An 18,801-nucleotide genomic window follows, 5' to 3' on the forward strand; every position below is an offset into this window, starting at 1 on the left:
TTGGTTCCTGTCTTTCATAGACAGAGTTAATTGCTTTCATTTCGTTTAGGAGTGTCTGGCTTTACCAATAGTATATCATGTTATATTTTAGTGTGTTAATTAATCAGCCTTTGTCATTCAAGCCTTCAGTAATAGAGACCAAATTTTATTTGTTTTACTTGTGTATACATTGACTGTATAAAATATAGGCCTAGCCCATATTAGAGATAGCAATTCATGTTTGATTGCTGAGTAAAGTTGGTCATCTAGTTAGTTATGGCCTAAAAATAGAAACACAAAATAGCACTCCTCTACTCCCTGTACCCAGCTTCTTGATTATTAGCAATAAATAAATATTTAGTGAGCACCTCTGGAATAACTAGTATTATGAAAGATACCAAACTACACTCACCACCCTCGAGTCAATTGCAGCTGATTGTGACCCTATAGGGTAGAGGGTAGAACTACCCCTGTGGCTTCCAAGACTGTAACTCTTTACAGGAGCAGCAAACCTCAGCTTTCTCCCCAGAGCAGCTGATGATTTCACACTGCTTACCTTTCGGATAGTGTCCCAATGCATATATACTGCGCCACCAGGACTCCTCTGTGGAAGGTACAGATATATATAAATCCCGGTCCTTGTCTGTAAGGCTCTTATGTTTTCAACATGTTTGAGAAAACTTGAAAACAACATAAAATACTATACGAGTGGGTACTTTACAAAAAAGAGGTTGTGATATGAGGGGTGATAATGCATTTGGAGTTTGTTCCACCAGGTCAGACTGTTAATCAGCCTTTCTATTTACAGGCTCTGAAAAGATTGCATAACAAAAAAAGGCCTAATTTGTGGCAGATGGAACTGGTTTTGCCACCACAACAATGCACCTGCTCACGCAGCCATCTCAGTGCGCCAGTTTTGGGCAAAAACCAGCATTCCTCTTGCCCCACGTACCTTACTCACCTGACCTCTCTCCATGTAACTTTTGTTTCCGCAAATGAAAGGACAGCGATTTGATGACGTTAGAAGAGGTGAAGAAAAAAACAAGAGAGGTTCTGTCAACCATCCAGATGAGTTTGAAACATATTTCCAAGAATGGAATTTCAGATTTGACAAATGTATTAAGAGTAATGGAGAGTGCTTTGAAGGTGATACGGTTATGTTGTAAATGCATACATACATACATACATACATACATAGCTTTGGGGAGAGAATCCGGGTTTGGGGGACTACCCCTCATATAATAAAGCATTAAACAGTTTAAAGCAAATAGGTATTGCAACTCAGTAAAAAAAGAAATTCGCTGGCACAGCATTCAGGCAACTGAGAGTCCTAGAACTAACACTAAGTAGATTTCCAAAGTGGCAACAGGAGGCTAACAGTTTTCAGGAATATTATTGGCAAGCTGCTGTTGCTAGCTGCCATCCGGTCAGCCCATGTACAACAGAATGTGCACTCATTGTGATCCATATAGTAGGTTTGGCTGGCGAATTTTCCACTCAGACAGTTCTGTGCCGTAGCAGCACCACCTACACTGGCTGCGCTCACTCCCCTTGGGCAAACTATGAAGCCCACTATAATCCCCTAGCTGACTTGATTAAGGGGAAAACTAGTTGTATGGACTGGGAACATTTTTGAGGCTTATAGGCTCTCGCCTACTGTGTAGGGAACCTCGTATCTTTACTTCTTTTATAGAACTTTTAAAAATCCCATTTCTTCAAAAATATTTATTGAGTGTCATATTAATTTCCTATTGCTGCTATAATAAATAACTTAAAACAACATAAATATATTCTCTTACAATTCTGGAAGCTAGAAGTTTAAAATGTGTCTGGCAGGGCTAAAATCAAGATGCCTACAAGGCTGTGCTACCTTCAGAGACTAGAGAATTTGTTTTCTTGTCTTTCCCAGGTTTTAAAAGCTGTGTTCCTTGCAGCCCTTGGCTTGCTCCTTTCTCCAATTGCAAAACCAGCAATGGAGCATCTTCTCTGACTTTGCTTCCACCTTCTCCTCTGTGTCAAATCTCCCTCTTATAGGATACTTTACAATTAGGTCTCACCCAGGTCATCTGAAATAATATCTAAACCTCATGATCCTTAATTTAAGCACACTTGCAAAACCCCTTTTGCCATATAAAGTAACATTCACCGGCTCTGGAAATGAAGACATGGAGGCCAGTATTCAGCCTCCCGCAAGTAGCTAGTACATTGCGCGCACGGTGCTAAGGACTTTCTACCTTGTGCTATACTTATTGTGGCCATAGGTTTTCTCTGGTGCAACAATACGAAACCCTGGGGGATAGAATCTCTTGTTTCTTTCTCACAAAACCTAGTAGGTGGCCTTGCTTATAGTATGTACTCAGTATTGAATAATAATTAATGACGTGAGTCAAACTTTGTTCCATAAATATAATTTTCATTAACTTCATTCCACAGGCATTTGTCGAGGTAGAAAGAGAAGTGTCTTTGATATCTGGATAATCATATACAATTCAGCCAATCGTTGCTGAGCTTTACTATATACTAGCTAGTAATGACAGTGCTAAGGAGGATGGTTAACATACTCCTGCCCTCAAGGAGAAATGGTGAGTAGCCCCAGGTGCCCCGGGTGACTAATAATGGTCTAGTTTATGGAGAAGCACTTCTCCAAACCAGGGCTGTTCTGAGAGAAACCGTTTAATAAAGAAGCCCTGAGCATCACTTATCACCATCACTTTCCTTTCTACTATTGAAATTTCCTCCCCCAAATCACTTCCAAGAATTCTCCACGGGGTGATTGAACACCTCTTTATTACAGGGATCTCACTTCTACCCAGTGCTTCCAATTTGATCCTAATTCATTAAGAAAATTAGCAAAATCCTTTCTTCCACTGAGCTAAAAATTATTCCTCCCTTTGACTTTCACCACTACTCTTATGAGCTCTTCTTCCTTCCGCAGCCACATACCTACTTTGCCCAGTCTTATGGCAGTCATTCAAGTATTTCTAGGGATTCATTTCTAGGACTTATTTATTCATTCTGTATTTTTCTGCGCATTTCTTATATGCTTGATACGGTGCTAGGGGCTCGAGATATAAAGATGAATAAGATGAAATTCCTGTTTAAGGACAGCCTAGCAAAGAGACAAACATGGGAATAGTTCACTTTCACAGGTATTCTATGAGAAGGAAATACAAATGCTCTAGGAGCTGGAGTTGGAGACCAGCCAGCTAACCCTAGGGCTGCAATGTCAATGATATTGTTCAATAATTTCTACATTCCATTGTATCATCTTTTGGGGGGTACTAAGAATGTATGATGCGTATGGTTCTCTTCTAATTAGCTTAGATTAGTGAATGCTTCCAGTACTATATCCATTTGCTACAATATCTCAATTAGAATTCTGTCAACTCCTGAAACCTTGCTTTTCACCAAAGAGTTCAATGTAGTTTGGACTTCTTCCTTCAATACCATTCGTTCTTGATCATGTACACCTCCTTAAATGATTGGATGTCATCTAATTCTTTTTAGTACAGTGACTCTGGACCAATGAGCACAATTCAACCAATATGCAACATCAACATAAATGGGGGAAATACTGATATTGTAAAGGGTTTCATTTTTCTTAGATCCACAATCAATTCTCATGGAAGCAGTAGTCAAGAAAGCAAACAGCATACTGCATTGGACCAATCTGCTGCAAAAGACCTCTTTAAAATGTTAAAATTCAAAAATGTCTTGAAAGCTAAGGTGGGTCTGCCTCAAGCCATGGTATTTTCAGGACATTCATATGCATGTGAAACCTGGGCAATACATAAGGAATCCTGATGAATAATTGATAACTTTGAAATATGGCATTGGCAAAGAATACTAAATATATATCATGAACAGCAAGAACAAATACTCTTGAGAATCAAGAATGGCAAGATTTTATCTCTTGTAATCTGGACAAGTTATCTGGAGAGACCAGTCCCTATCATGCTTCGTAGAGAGTCAGTAGAAAAAAGGAATATCCTATAGGAGGCACACTGACACACATCTAAGGTGCAACTTTGGCTTCTCCTCTATGGAACAAAGAAGAGTGAAGAAAATCCAAATGCATGGGAACAATTAATCCAAGGGACTAAAGAGCCTAGACAACCCTGAGACCAGAAGATTGTTGCTTGGCTACATTGTTGCTTGGCTACCACTGCCAACTCCTCTGAAAGAGATCACCAGACAGTTCTAATCTTGCCCTTTCAGATTTGTTTTTGTTTCCCACACTCAAATAACATTGAAAAGGAACACAATTTGAGTCTCTCAAGGATGCCAAAGCTGCAGTTCCTTCACAATGTAAATCAAACAGTATAGAATTCTTTGGGGAAAGTTTAAGGAAGCAGAAACAATGCCTCCATACATACAGACATAGATGGAAGATGTGTCCAGAAACAACAACTTTGCATTTCTATGTTTTTTATTAATAAAGCTTCTATGATGGTTTTAGCCGTCATTTTTGGCTTACTTTCATATAGGAGAACAGGAGTTGTCCACAGAGAAACAAGAGGACATATGGCAGAAACTGAACAGCAGACAACTCAATCTCCTCTGTCACATCTTTCTTTTTCTCTGGCTTCAGAAGAGGTGGGTCCCATCCTCCCAAAGCCATTTTACTTGCTTCTTTCCTGTAGTCTTCTCTGCACTGTTCATCCATCTCATATGCATTTCCAATATTTTCCTTTCAACCTTTAAATGTACTTAAATATTTTCAAATGGATAATACAAACACTATTGTGTTAGAAAGGGTTCTCTGGTTTGTCTCTCAGGAATGAAGGTCTGGGTCAACTATGCTTTAGCCTTTAATTTCTCTTGGCCACACCTCTCTTCTTTCCTTTCTCATTCAAACCTCTGGAAAACAGTCATCCTTTCCTAGGTATTTCTTTACTTTCTACTCATTACTTTCTCCAAAATTCTCTTATAAAGACCATTAACCTTAATTGCCAAATATGACTGATCCTTTAGTAACTAGCTGGACTGACCAGATAGTACATGGGATCTCTGAGAACTCTGTATTTTAAAAAGCTTTTGACATCTTGACATTCCAAGACCTCTCTAGCTACTCTTAATTGTTGCTTTTCAGTTGAATTCCCTAGTCTTTTCATCTGCTTGCCCATTAGAAATCAATGCTTCCTTGGGTTCTGTGTTCTCTTATCTTTCTTTTTGTACTCTCTTATTTGTCTTTCTCCTCACTCTTTTTATTTCACCTCAGTAATCTCATCCACTTTCAGAATTTATACCACCATTTGTTATATCCATAACACTTTTATTTCTATTTCCGCTTCTACCTCCATATACAACTCCGAATATCCAATTCACCTGAGTATTACTTCCATTGCATACCATCATCCACTCCTTTTTATTGTAGTAGAATATGCAATGGCTAATCACACAGAATTAATAATCAGATTGCTTGTGTGTTGAGTCTCAACTTTGCCACCTAAAAATCCTGAACAAATTGTTTTTCAGTATTTCTGTATCATGGAAAATGGGTAACAATACCAAACCTCCTAATGTTCTTGTGAGGACAGAAGAGCAAAATGCAAGTCACTAGCACTTAGCTTAAAATATATTAGCTATTGTTAAGAATTGCTTGCTTGTACGGGCCATACCCAAACAAGCTAAACAGAAACCTGGTCATCTTCCTCTTCTTTCACCTCCTCCCACATGCAACAAGAGCAATAACGGGTGCCCTCAAGCTGATTGCAACTGACATCACTTCTCATGCACTATTCTTGGTAAAGAGCCCTGGTGGCTCAGTAGTTGAACACTGGGCTGCTAACACAAAGATCTGCTCCTCCAAAGGTTACAGCCTAGAAAACTATGGAGGCAGTTCTACTTTGGCATATTGGGTTGCTATATGTCAGAAATTGGCTTGATGGCATATAACAACATTCCATGTTCATGGATAAGACAATATTTTTAACATGGAAGTTCTTCCCAGAATGATCATAGATTCAAAGCAATCACAAATCCCCAGTAAATTATTTTGTGGGTATCAACAAACTAATTCTAAAGTTATATAGAGAGGGAACCAAAACCCGCTGTCATTGAGTTGATTCCAACTCACAACAACCCTTTATAGAATTTCCAGGGCTCTAAATTTTTATGAGAGCAGACCAGCCTTAACTTTTCCCTGAGTGTGGCAGTGCGACACTTACTTGACAGTGCCACCAGAGGTCCTGGAAAGCAAAAGAGTTAGAAAAACCAACACAGTATCTAAAAAGAAGAACACATCAGAAGACTGATGCTATATAACTTTAATACTTAATATGCCTCAAGCCAAACACAAAAATAAATTTACAATGCAGTAAGGACCTAACTGTGCATTCTAAAACCATAAATTCTTAGAAAAATTCAGAAACAACCACATCAGGCTTATTTTTTTAAAGTAGACTCACTGATAAAATAACAAATGTACAAATAGCAAAAGGCAAAAAATAAATGAATGTGATATCATAAAAATTTCAAAATTTTATCCACCAAAAAACTGTTACCAAAAATATGAAAAGACAAGCTACTAACTGGTAGAATATTTGGGGGAACTATATATCCACTAAGAATCTAATAACATATATATATGTAAAACTTAAACAACTTAACAGGAAAACAAATAAAATAGGTAAATGACTTGAATAAACACTTTACCAAAAAGGATATTCCAATGACCAACACACACATGAAAAGATGTTTAATATTATTAGCCACCAGAGAGGTGCAAATATAAACTACATGAGATGTGTTTTCACTCCCATTGGGATAACTATGGTGAGATAAAAACAAAATCAAACAGAAAATATGAAATGTTGGCAAGGATATGTGGAAATTGAAACTCTTACAACACAAATTGAAACGCACCACATCACTGGTATTTCAAATATCAACAGGGTCACTCAAGATGAATATGTTTCAGCAGAGCTTCCAGACTAAGAACAGACCACAAAAATGGAAGAGGCTGTTCAATTCTGAGGGCTAGCTAGAGAAAACCTTATGAACAGCAGTGGCTTATAGTGATGGAAAATGACCCCCTCTAGTTGGAAGGCACTTAAAATGCAACTGAAGTATTGCCTCCTCAAAATAGAATCCACCATAATGATGTGGATGATGAAGTAAAGCTTTCAGGACCTTTATGTGCTGAGGCATGGCTCAAAATCAAAAGAAACAGCTGAAAATAGCTATTAATAATCAGAACTTGGAATATATGAAGTATGAATCTAGGAAAGCTATAAGATGTCAAAAGTGAAAATGGAATGCATAAAGATTGATATCCTAAAAAATTGATATCCTAAGCATTAGTGAGCTGAAATGTACTGGTATTGGCCATTTTGAGATTGACAATCACATAATTTACTGTACCAGGAATAATAAGGTCAAAAAGAATAGTATCATAATCTTCATCAAAGAGGAAATTGCAGGATCTATCTTAAAGCATAATGCTGATGTCATAGGATAATATCTATATGCCTACAAGGAAATCTAGTCAATACAAATAATATTAAAATTTACACACCAACAACTACAGATAGTGTTGATGAAACTGTGGGATTCTACTAAATTCTTCAGCCTGAAATTGATCAACCATGCAATGAAAATAGATTGCAAATGATAGGTGATTGGAATGCAGAAGTTTAAACAATGAAGAAGGAACAGTAGTTATAAAACATGGCCATAGGATAGAAATAACGCTGGAAATCATATGATAGAATTTTATAAGGCCAATGGCTTCTTCATTGCAAATACCCTTTTTCAACAACTTAAACAGCAACTGTATGTATACAGTTCAGCAACAGAATACAAAGGAATCAAACTGACTACATCTGTGGGAAAAAAGTATGAAGAAAGCTCATTATCAGCTATCAAAAGGAGGCCAGTTGTGGAACCAATTGAAACAAATTGCTCATTTGTAAATTCAGGTTGAAGGTGAAGAAAATTAAAACAAGTCCATGAGAGTCAAAATACAACCTTGAATATATCTCAGCTGAATTTCAACATCTGAAGAAAAGATTTGCTGCACTGAACACTAGTGACAGAAGGTCTGATGAGCTGTGGTAGGACATCAAGAACATCATTTATGAAGACCACAAAAGGTCATTAAAAACACAAGAAAGAAAAAGTCAAAATGAATGTCAAAAGAGACTCAAACTTTCTCTTGAACACAGAATAGCTACAGCCCATGGAAGAAAAGATGAAGTAAAAGAGATGAACAGAAAATTTCAAAAGGCAGCCCGAGAAGACAAATTACTATGAAAAAATGTGCAAAGACTTGAATTTAGAAAACCAAAAAAGAATACACTCAACATATATGAAGTTGAAATAACTGAAAACAACATTTAAGCCTCAAGTTATAATATTGAAGGATTCCATGAACAAAATATTGAATAATGCAGGAAACAACAAAAGACGATGGAGGGATTACACAGTCACTGTACCAAAAAGATTTGGTTGACATTCAATCATATCAGGTAGTAACCTATGATCAAGAACCTACGGTCCTGATGGTCCAAGCTGTACTGAGGGTGTTACCAAAAAGCAAGGCTCCAGTATTTGACAGAATAGTAACTGACAAAATAAAAATTGAAATGTCTCAACAAGGTGATGAAGCACTGAAGAAAACTCAAAGATAGCTACCTGGCCAACTGACTACAGTATTTGTGTTGTGCCCATTTTGAAGAACAGCGACCCCACAGAGTCACAGTTTCCTTACTTCTTTGCATTGATGCCTGGGTTCTCGAGCTGCTTTTTGAAATCATACAGAAAATTTCAAACAATATTAATGTCACATGCAAGTAAAATGTTGATAATTCAAAAACAGCTGCATTGATAGTACATCGATAGGACACTGCCAGAAATTCAAGCCAAATTCAGAAGGACATGGCATAAGAAGTATCACTGCTGATGTCAGATGGATCAAGGCTAAAAGCAGAGACCACAAGAAAAGTGTTTCTTGTGTTTTATTGAATATGCAAAGGCATTCACCTATGTGAACCCTAACAAACTATGGTTAATATTCAGAAGAATGTGAATCCCAAAAGGTAAGTCGTTTGAAAAGAACTGAGAGGTTTAAAATCAGAAGAGGTCTGTCAGGGTAGTATACTTTCACAATTCTTATTCAATCTGTAAGCTGACCAAATAATTTGAGAAGCTGGTCTATATGAAGAAGTACACAGCAGCAGGAGTCGAGGAAGATTTATCAACAACCTGCAGTATGCAGATGACACAATCTGGCTTGCTGAAAATGAGGAGGACTTAAAGCACTTGCTGATTAAGATCAAAATGATTAGGGCAAAGAATGTACAGATGTGCTTTATACAATTGATGTATGTATATGTATGGACTGTGATAAGAGTTGTATGAGTCCCTAATAAATTGTTTTTAAAAAAAAGAATTGTATGAGCCCCCAATAAAATGATTTTTTTAAAAAAGAAGAACTTAAGTACGGATTACAATTCAATTTTAAGAAAACCAAAATCCTCAGAACTGGACATATAAACAACAGTACGATAAAAGGAGAAAAGAACATTATCAAGGGTTTCAGTTTGTCTGGAATCATTTCATTCAGACAGCACACTGATAAATTGTTTTTAAAATCCTTTTCTTCCAACATTCGTTAAATACTACAGACATATCAGAAAAGATGCTGAGTACTAAAAAGGCCTTCTCAAGAGTATTACTGCTTGAAATGTTAATATAAACCTCTATGAAGACTTTTTCCTCTAATCCCAAGCAATACCTAAGAATAGCTTTCTCCTTAGAGAATTGCTCATTTCTAGGTTACTACTTTCTTTAGAGATGGAAGCGTACGTTTGCTTCTTGATTCTTCAGTCTTCCAATTTCGAACTATTCTCATCAATTCTCTATTTGAAAATGTTTGCAACTTCTTTCATGAACGATCTCAAAACTAGTACTTATAAGACTTTTTTCTACTGCTAAATCTCTTCAGTTCACACAGGTATTCAACTGATACCATTATTGATGTTGTTCCCTACTTATTCTTATCTTGCTAATGTTCCTCAAGCGAAATATCCCCAGGAAATTTTCAGAAAGGTGAAGAGGAGTTTAGAGATTGTGCAGTTATCCTTCACACTGCCCATTTCACTGATGAAAAATTGAGGCCTACAAAGTAAGTTACCTTGTTATGAGTAAAACTAGGCTTAGAACCCGGTTATCTTGACTTTCAATAGTATAGTATTCTTTCTACTATGCTGTTATTAGTCACCTTCTATTTCCATTTGTATCTCTTCAGGATGCCTAATACATACAAATCTCTCAGCAGATGTCAATAAAATAAGCATAAGCTTTTACGAGGAGGTACCCCCCAAAACCAAGAGCTTTTGTAGTACTCATTTTTTCATAGTGCTCATCCCTCCACCCCCCGCCAGGTGAGCATGGAGCAACTCGCACTTAATACACCCAGTGGCATTGCCTGGGAACGTTCTCTAGTCACAGTGAATTTTTTGTGTGTGAAAGCAGTTTTGCTTCAATCTTTCATTTTGGGGGGATGGCCGATTTAAGAGAACAGTGTACAGCTGTGAAATTTTGCTTTCTGCTCAGGAAAATTGCTGCAAAAACTGTTGTGATGTTGAACACAGCTAACAAAAGGAGTGCTGTGGGAAAAACTCAAGATGAGTAGTTTTCTCGTTTAAAAAAAGGTGCAATGTTGATTGATGACAAACTTTGTTCTGGGTGTCTGTCAACTCATAGTGCACTTGGGAGTTTGTTCCACCAGGTTAATCAAGTTTTCACATTGCAGAACAGTGTGCGACCAAAAAAAGGCCTGATTTGTGGCAGACAGGGGACTGGTTTTGCCACCACGACAATGCACCTGCTCATGCAGCCATCTCAATAGGCCAGTTTTTGTCAAAAAAACAAAAAACAAAAACAAACTAGCATGCCTCTCTTGCCCCACGCACCTTACTCTCACGTGGCCTTGCTCCATGTGACTTCTTTTTGTTTCCAAGAATAAAGAGGGACATGAAAGGACAGCAATTTGATGAAGTTAGAAAAAGTGAAGAAAAAAACAAGGGAGGTACAGTCAGCCATCCAAACACGAGTTTGAAAAATATTTCCAAGAATGGAATTGCAGATTTGACAAATGTATTAAGTATAATGGAGGGTAGTTTGAAGGTGATAAGGTTGTTTTGTAAAAAATTTAAATACATAGCTTGAAAAAAGTTTTCATTTTGGGGGGAGAGTACCCCCTTGTACATAACAGGAAAATTGATTCAGGTACAGTCAGAAAGTAGGAAAGCAATTTTCTTACTTCTTTGCATGATGCCACCCTCCAGACCAGTTAATTGCTATTTTGCTCTTTCCATCAATCAGGCATTGGGCAGCTGTGATTGTAGCTCCTCCTACAGCTGCTGCACAGTCAAATATCCCTTCAGTGGCTGGGCAGTCATAACCTTAGGGCAAGAATCAGATTACTTTGTAAGAAATGAATTTTACAACAAGGAAAATGTGTTTGAGATGAGACAATTTACCGAAAAGTGACTGCGCTGGCATGAGTTGCAACTGAGACAGAAACATTCTAATAATAGGAAAAGGATTTTTAAAATATTAGAGCTTGAGAGAAAAAAAAACCTTACACGTTAACTAGTCATAACCAATAGGTGAAGAAATTGAGGCCTGAGAAATGGTATCTCTTGCTTACATAGCAGAGAGTCAGGTCTGCAACTGAGGTTTCTTGATTCTCAGTCCAGTGTGCTTTCTACTAAACCATGGTGATAGCCATTTAGTTTTTAAAATGTAGTTGTTTAATAAAGGATACAGTAGAAAATTTAGCTAGGCCATAAACCTGTATTCAAGGACATCCAAGTCAGCACATACACAATCAGACTAGATATAGACACCACAATTAGAGCCTAACAGGGGTCCTGGTGGTTATGTTTGGAGCTGCTAACATAATAGTAAGGTCGGCAGTTTGAAACCACCAGCGGCTCCACAAGAAAAAGATGAGGCTTTCTACTCCCATGGAGATTTAGTTTCAGAAACGTAAAGGGGAAGTTCTATTATGTCCTATAGGGTTGCTATGAATCAGAATGAACTCAATGGCAGTATAGTTTGGGTTTCATTTTTTTTTTATGGTTTATCAGGGCCTAAACCATTGAAAGACTTTCCCCCATCTAATCCATCACTCAGTTTCACAAAACCCATACCGTTTTCTCAAATGATGTTACGTAGCTAAACCAAGAGATTAATGATTAACACATTATTTAACTGGAGATTTATTAAAAATCACAATGCAAATTATAAATAATTAACTAGTTACAATCTATAGATGAAAGTGTTCTACCTCTCATCATTGTCTTGTTAGTCATTGTCTCATTAGAACCTTACCTAGCCCATATTCTATGGAGTCGGGGTGGTCATCATCACCATCTTGGCTGACCATCTGGAGATGCTGCAGATAGGCATCTGTATGAAAGGAGGCCATCTCCTCCATGGACGCCACTTTGGGCTTAACAATCCTAACAACAACAGAGAAAACAAAGGAATGTGAATGAGGCAGACCCAGATTATGCTAAAAGTTGTAAAGGAGTCAGCAATCTGAGCAGAAAATACACCTCTCAGATTCTGATTTCAGTAAGCTGAAGTGATACGCACAATGTGTTTTTCTATCGCACTATATAATCTATACTTCCTCACATCATGTTAATGTACTCACAATGTGAACAATAAGGGGATTGGTTTTCCTTTTGAGTTCATAGGTAGGTAAAAACGAAAGAATATTCATACTTAAAATAAAAATTTTAAATATGCATCAGAAAACTTGTGCTCCACAAGTTACAGCTTTTTTTAATTTATTTATTTATTTATTTATTTTAACAATTTATTGGGGCTGATACAATTCTTTTCACAGTTCATACATATACATACATCAATTGTATAAAGCACATCTGTACAGTCTTTGCCCTAATCATTTTTTTCTCTTTTCTTCTTTTACATTTTATTAGGGACTCAAACAACTCTTACCACAATCCATACATATACATACATCAATTGTATAAAGCACATCCATACATTCCCTGCCCCAATCATTCTCAAGGCATTTGCTCTCCACTTAAGCCCCTTGCATCAGGTCCTCTTTTTTCCCCCCCCTCCCTCCCCATTCCCCCCTCCCTCATATGCCCTTGGTAATTTATACCTCGTTATTTTGTCATATCTTGCCCTATCCTGAAAGTTACAGCTTTAATGGCAAACCCATAGGCGGAAATGCTTTCATTTTCATTTGAAATACTTTCATTCCTAAGTGGCCATTATAATGCTTTCTGATAATTTTTCACTTCGGTTCTTGTTCCAGCTCTATATTTACTAGCTCAATAACCTTAGGTGAGCTATTTGACCACTCTGCAGCTCAAATTAACTCATCTGTAAAATGGGGATACATTATGAGATGCATATGGAGATTATACAACAACATATGAATATGCTTTATGTATCCCTATCATTATTAATATTAAGGGATAAAAGATAGGCAAAATAAAATGTAAAAGTCCCTTTACTTGTTCTCTCACGTCTGTTTCCAAGAGAAGGAACAGAAAGATTATAACCAGGCTTCACTCAGAATCCGTTAAACTCACAAGCAGTAATAAACAGGATTAAGTGAGAGAATAAAGGGAGTTCACCTAACAACAAAATTTACCACTCCCTACCACTAGGAGCCCTGGTTGTATAGTGGGTTATGCACTGAACTGATAACAAGTTCATACCCCAAATCTCAGAAATCCCAAATAGATGTTCTACTCTGTCCTACAGGATCACTAAGAGTCTGAATCAATTCTATTACAGCAGTTTGGATTTTTTTACCCCTGTCTGTCCCACATTTCCTCTTCCTGGCCTCACTACTGTCATTACGTTCTCTAGCCCTTGCCATTTAGGTCCAGAGTCATGGTGGCATAGTGGGTTACATACTAGGTTGCTAAGTGAAAGGTTGGCAATGAAAAACCACCAGGAGAAAGATGAGGCTTTCTACTCCCTTCAAGATTTACACTCACAGAGAGTCGGGGGAAGACGGCTGCCATACAGGTAGCTCACATCCAGAACTCAGTGAGTGGCGAAATTTAGGGGCCTAGTAGGGGTATCAAGTCTGTCTGTCGATTCCCAAGACAACTCAGAGTACTTCTCTGAAGCAGAAGCGGACACCCGTGGTCTCTTGCGTGATGCTCAGAGTGCCCACTCTGCTGGCACCACAGGGCAGCCAGGAGCATTGCGGAGGCAGCTGCCCTGCCTCGGCGCTCTGTGCAGAATCACCAGCTAGTACCCCCTACTCTGCCCATGATGCCCGGGGTCCCATGTGGGTGCTCCAGCCGGTATATCGCCCCCCTGCAGAGATTCATGCCCCATCTGGGCACCCCTTGCTGACCAGCCAGCCAGACGATCCCCGTCTCCTCCTGGGAGGCTCGTGCCCTGGCGCCACAGCATAATCAGGTAGATGGCAGATGATGCTGCCATGCCTTTGTGCTCCCACAAACCGCCAATCAAACTGCCTCCACTCCCAGAGGTCTCAACCCAAAGGTGCCCACCCCATCTCTGCGCTCCTCACAAATCGGCCATCCAGCTCCCTCCCTGGCTTTCTTCCCCCCACCATACATACATGCAATGCACACGCACACACAGAGGTTCGCATCCTGCCACACCGTTTCAGGCATGCCAGGGAGCGGACACAAGTCTGGCAGCATTTTCTGCAGTTGTAGCATAGGGACCCAGGCCTTTGGGACTTGCCTACTGCATTCTCCCTTCTCCCTGCTCAATCCACCCCACCCTCTGTGCTCCAAGCAATGGATCAGCACACCAGTAGCGGCCCCCCCTCCCACCCGCCTACCTGTGGGAAGTACTCCTAGCCAGAAGTAGATCACCCAATCCCCAACCCATCCCCAAAATATGTTCCCCTTCACTTGAGTCAACACTTTTTATCAGACCGCAGTGTGCATAGCTGCAAACAACAGCCCCTAAGGAGACCTGAAGGTGGCTGGAGCACAAACCGTAGTTCAAGGGGAGAGGGAAACCCCAGCAGGACAAAGGTGAAACACAACCTTACAAGGAAGTTGGCTAAAAGCAGCCTGCTGAAACACCAGTACTAACCTCCCAAAGAGAGAGCCCAGGGCTCTGAGACACCTGGGAAAATGGTACCTAGTTCCAATAAATCGACCAAACACCAGCAAGCTGCTACAACAGTTTCAACAAGAAAAGAGAAACAAAATCCAATGCCAGAAGACCACCTGGAACTACCACAGAAAGAAATCTTCAGGATGCTGCTTGGAGCTATACAGGACATGAGGGAAGCATTATAGAAAAGGGAGAAAATGATAGAGAAAATAAAGGCCATGCACCAAAGGGAAATACAGGAGTTAAAGGGCGAGATAACAAAAACTAACAGCAAACTCACGGACTTCGCCCAGATATGGAGGAGGCAGAGAACCTCACCAGTGACCTAGAGGATTCTCAAGAAGAATTTAATAAACATGAGAAAAAGTCTCACAAGCCCATCAGAGAAGCTGAAGAAAACCTCAGAGCTATGTCTGACGCTATGAGAAGGAACAACATCAGAACTATTGGCTTGCCGGAGGAATGCACATCAATGAAGCCAACATCCAAAATAGTGATGGAATGCTTGGAGGAAATTTTCCCTAGCTTAAAGAATGAAAACCAGGCAACTATCCAGGTGGCCGAAAGAATACCAGCTAGACAGAATCCCAATAAGAAGGCACCACGACATAAAGTTGTTAAACTAACTATGAGGAAAAGGGGAAAATTGTAAGAGCAGCTAGGGAAAAACTGGCAACCATATATAAAGGCAAGCAGATAAGAATATGCTCAGATCTATCAGCAGACACTATAAAAAGAGCAGACAATGGAGCAGCATATTCAGAAAATTGCAGGAAAAATACCGCAAACCCAAGAATACTCTATCTTGCCAAATTAGCTATCAAAATTGATGGAGAAGTGAGAGTCTTCCTGGACAAGGAAAGTCTCAAAGAATATGCTAAAAGGAACCCAGCACTACAAAAGATCCTCGCCAACCCAGTATGGGCAGAAGAACAACGCTCACCAAGCACATGCAAGAGACCATCCCACAGAAGAACTCCAACCAGAGACCACCAAACGGAAAACAGCTCCCTAGATAACACAGGTTCAACAATGGAAAGAAGGCAAGAATGAACCACTAACACACATATGCACAACCCATGGAAAAGAAATGGAGGTAAGAAAACACCCAACATAAGAGGGATAAAATGATATTACAGAGTCCACAAATAGATGTAATAACCCTGAATATCAATGGATTGAACTCAAGCTTTAAGAGATAGAGACTAACAGACTGGCTTAGAAAACACAATCCCTCCATCTGCTGCCTACAGGAGTCACATCTCAAGATTACAGACAAAAATAGGCTGGGAATCAAAGGCTAGAGAAAAACATACCACGCAAACAACAATTCAAAAAAGCAGGGGTTGCGATCCTAATCTCACATAAAATTGACCTCAAAGGACAAGGGACACTATATAATGCTCAAGGTAACAGTACACAAAGAACTACTATGCATTCTAAACATTTACTCACCAAACAAGTGTTCAGCAGAATATTTCAATCAAACGCTCCAAAAGATGAAAAAAGAAATTACAGCCTCAACAATTATGGTAGGTGACTTCAATACACTGCTCTCTGAGAAAGATCACTGGGAAAGAAGCTCAACAAGGAGGCTAAAGATCTAAACACTAAAATAAGACAATTTGACCTGATAGATATTTACAGAGCTCTCCACCCAAATACAAAAACAATCACATTCTTTTCAAGCCCACATGGCATATATTCAAGAGGGACCACATGCTAGGGCGTAAGTCGAATCTACATAAATTTAAGCACATGGATACCACACAGACCTCTCTCTCTGACCACTGTGTGATAATATTGGAAATCAACAAAAGGAAGATAAAGAAATCAAGGGAAAAAATTGAAGAATGAATAACTCTATTGCAAAAGGAGTATACACTGGTTCAGATCAGAGATGAAATTAGGAAATTTCTAGAAACCAATGAGAATGAAAACATGACATACTAAAACTTATGGGACACAGCAAAGGCAGTCATCAGAGAAAGTCTCATAGTTACATGCTCACATAAGGAGGAGAGGCTTATGACAGATACACTGGCACAACATTTACAGCAAATAGAGCAGAGTCAACAAGATAATACAACTAATAGCAAAAGAAAATAAATCATAAAAAGTAGATCTGAGATTCAGGAGAGAGAAAATAAGAAAACTATGGGGGGGGGGGAAATCAATGCTGTTAAAAGTTGGTTCTTCGAAAGGATATACCAAATAGACAAACCTCTCACGAATTTGACCAAAGAAAGAAAGGAACACATTTTAACAGCAAGGATGAGGGGTGAAAGAGTAGATATTACAATGGAACACAGTGAAATCAAAGGATACTTACACAGTACTATGAAGGACTGTACTCCAATGAATTCAAAAACTTGGAAAACATGGACAAATTCTTGGAAAAACAATTCTTCCCTAGATTATCACTACTGGCCGTCAAGAACCTCAACAGACCCTTATCAATAGAAGAAACAGACAAGGTTATCAAGGGATTACCAAACAAAAATCACCTGGACCAGATGGGTTTACAGGAGACTTCTATCAAGCATACAGGGAAGAACTGACACCAATCCTACACAAACTCTTCCAGAACATAAAAAAAGATGGCAAACTCCCAAATTTCTTCTATGAAGCTAGTATAACTCTGATACCTAAACTGGGCAAGGATCCCACAAGAATTGAGAACTACAGACCAATTTCCCTAATGAATATTGATGCAAAATCCTCAACAAAATACTCGCCAAGAGAATACAAAAATATATACAACAAATAATTCACCATGACCAAGCAGGATTCATACCAGGGATGCAGGGATGGTTCAGTATACGAAAGACCATTAGTAGTATTATAAGCCACACTGAAATGAAAAAGTCTAAGAACCACATAATATCGATAGATGCGGAAATAGCATTCGCCAACATCCAACACCAAATCATGTTTAAGACACTCAATAAGCTAGGAATGGAAGGAAAATTCCTCAATATAATAGAAGCTATATATATAAAAACCAACAGCCACTGTGGTAGTCAATGGAGAAAAGACAAGATCAATTCTTCTGAAAAAGGGAACTAGGCAAGGATGTTCCTTGTCCCCATTAACATCGTACTGGAGGAAAAGAAAGGACATCAAAGTTATTTGTCTGAGGAAGGAAGAAGTGAAATCATCGTTATTCACAGATAATATGATTTTATATATGGAAAATCCTAAAAGTTTCACAAGAGGAGTACTGGAAGCAATAGAGGAATATGCCTATCAGGTTACAAGATCAACAAACATAAGTTTATTGCAATACTGTCCACATCGGACAAGGCCACAGAAGAGGGGATCAAAAAAAGGGGTACCCTTCACAATAGCCAAACACACATTGAAATATCTAGGGATATACCTAACTCAAAAAACAAAAGATGTGTTCGACAAAAACTACAAAACACTATTAAAACAAACCAACCTCAACAATAAGCGTGACCTCAACAAATGGAAGGAGATCCTATGCTCGTGGATCAGTAGACTCAATATTGTAAAGATGTAAATTCTACCTAAAGCACTATATAAGTTAAATGTTATCCCAATCCAAATTGCAGCATGTTTCTTCAAAGAGTTGGAAAAACAGATTACCAACTTCATATGGAGAAGGAAGAAACCGCGAATTAGCAGAGAACTGCTCAAGAAGGACAAAGTGGGAGGGCTTGCTTTAACCGACATTAATATAGA

At 38.8% G+C, this 18,801-nt stretch overlaps 1 protein-coding gene across 6 annotated transcripts in view; it reads right to left on the reverse strand.

Annotated features, from left to right (window-relative positions):
• Positions 1-18,801, reverse strand: part of LOC142453678 (histone deacetylase 8-like) — a 48,955-nt gene that overhangs the window by 21,428 nt on the left and 8,726 nt on the right. For 4 of the 6 annotated variants that reach the window (XM_075555236.1, XM_075555230.1, XM_075555235.1 and 1 more), the window contains 3 exons: positions 12,325-12,455; positions 11,249-11,390; positions 536-583 (listed from right to left, as the gene is read on the reverse strand). In XM_075555236.1, the coding sequence (XP_075411351.1) occupies positions 536-583; positions 11,249-11,390; positions 12,325-12,455 (321 nt within the window). Of the gene's footprint in view, positions 1-535; positions 584-853; positions 960-11,248; positions 11,391-12,324; positions 12,456-18,801 lie in introns of those variants that run through there. The other 2 variants (XM_075555231.1, XM_075555233.1) reach the window with 2 other exon arrangements.

The sequence above is a fragment of the Tenrec ecaudatus genome, chromosome 7, assembly GCF_050624435.1.
Source record: "Tenrec ecaudatus isolate mTenEca1 chromosome 7, mTenEca1.hap1, whole genome shotgun sequence".
In the NCBI taxonomy this organism is placed as follows: domain Eukaryota; kingdom Metazoa; phylum Chordata; class Mammalia; order Afrosoricida; family Tenrecidae; genus Tenrec; species Tenrec ecaudatus.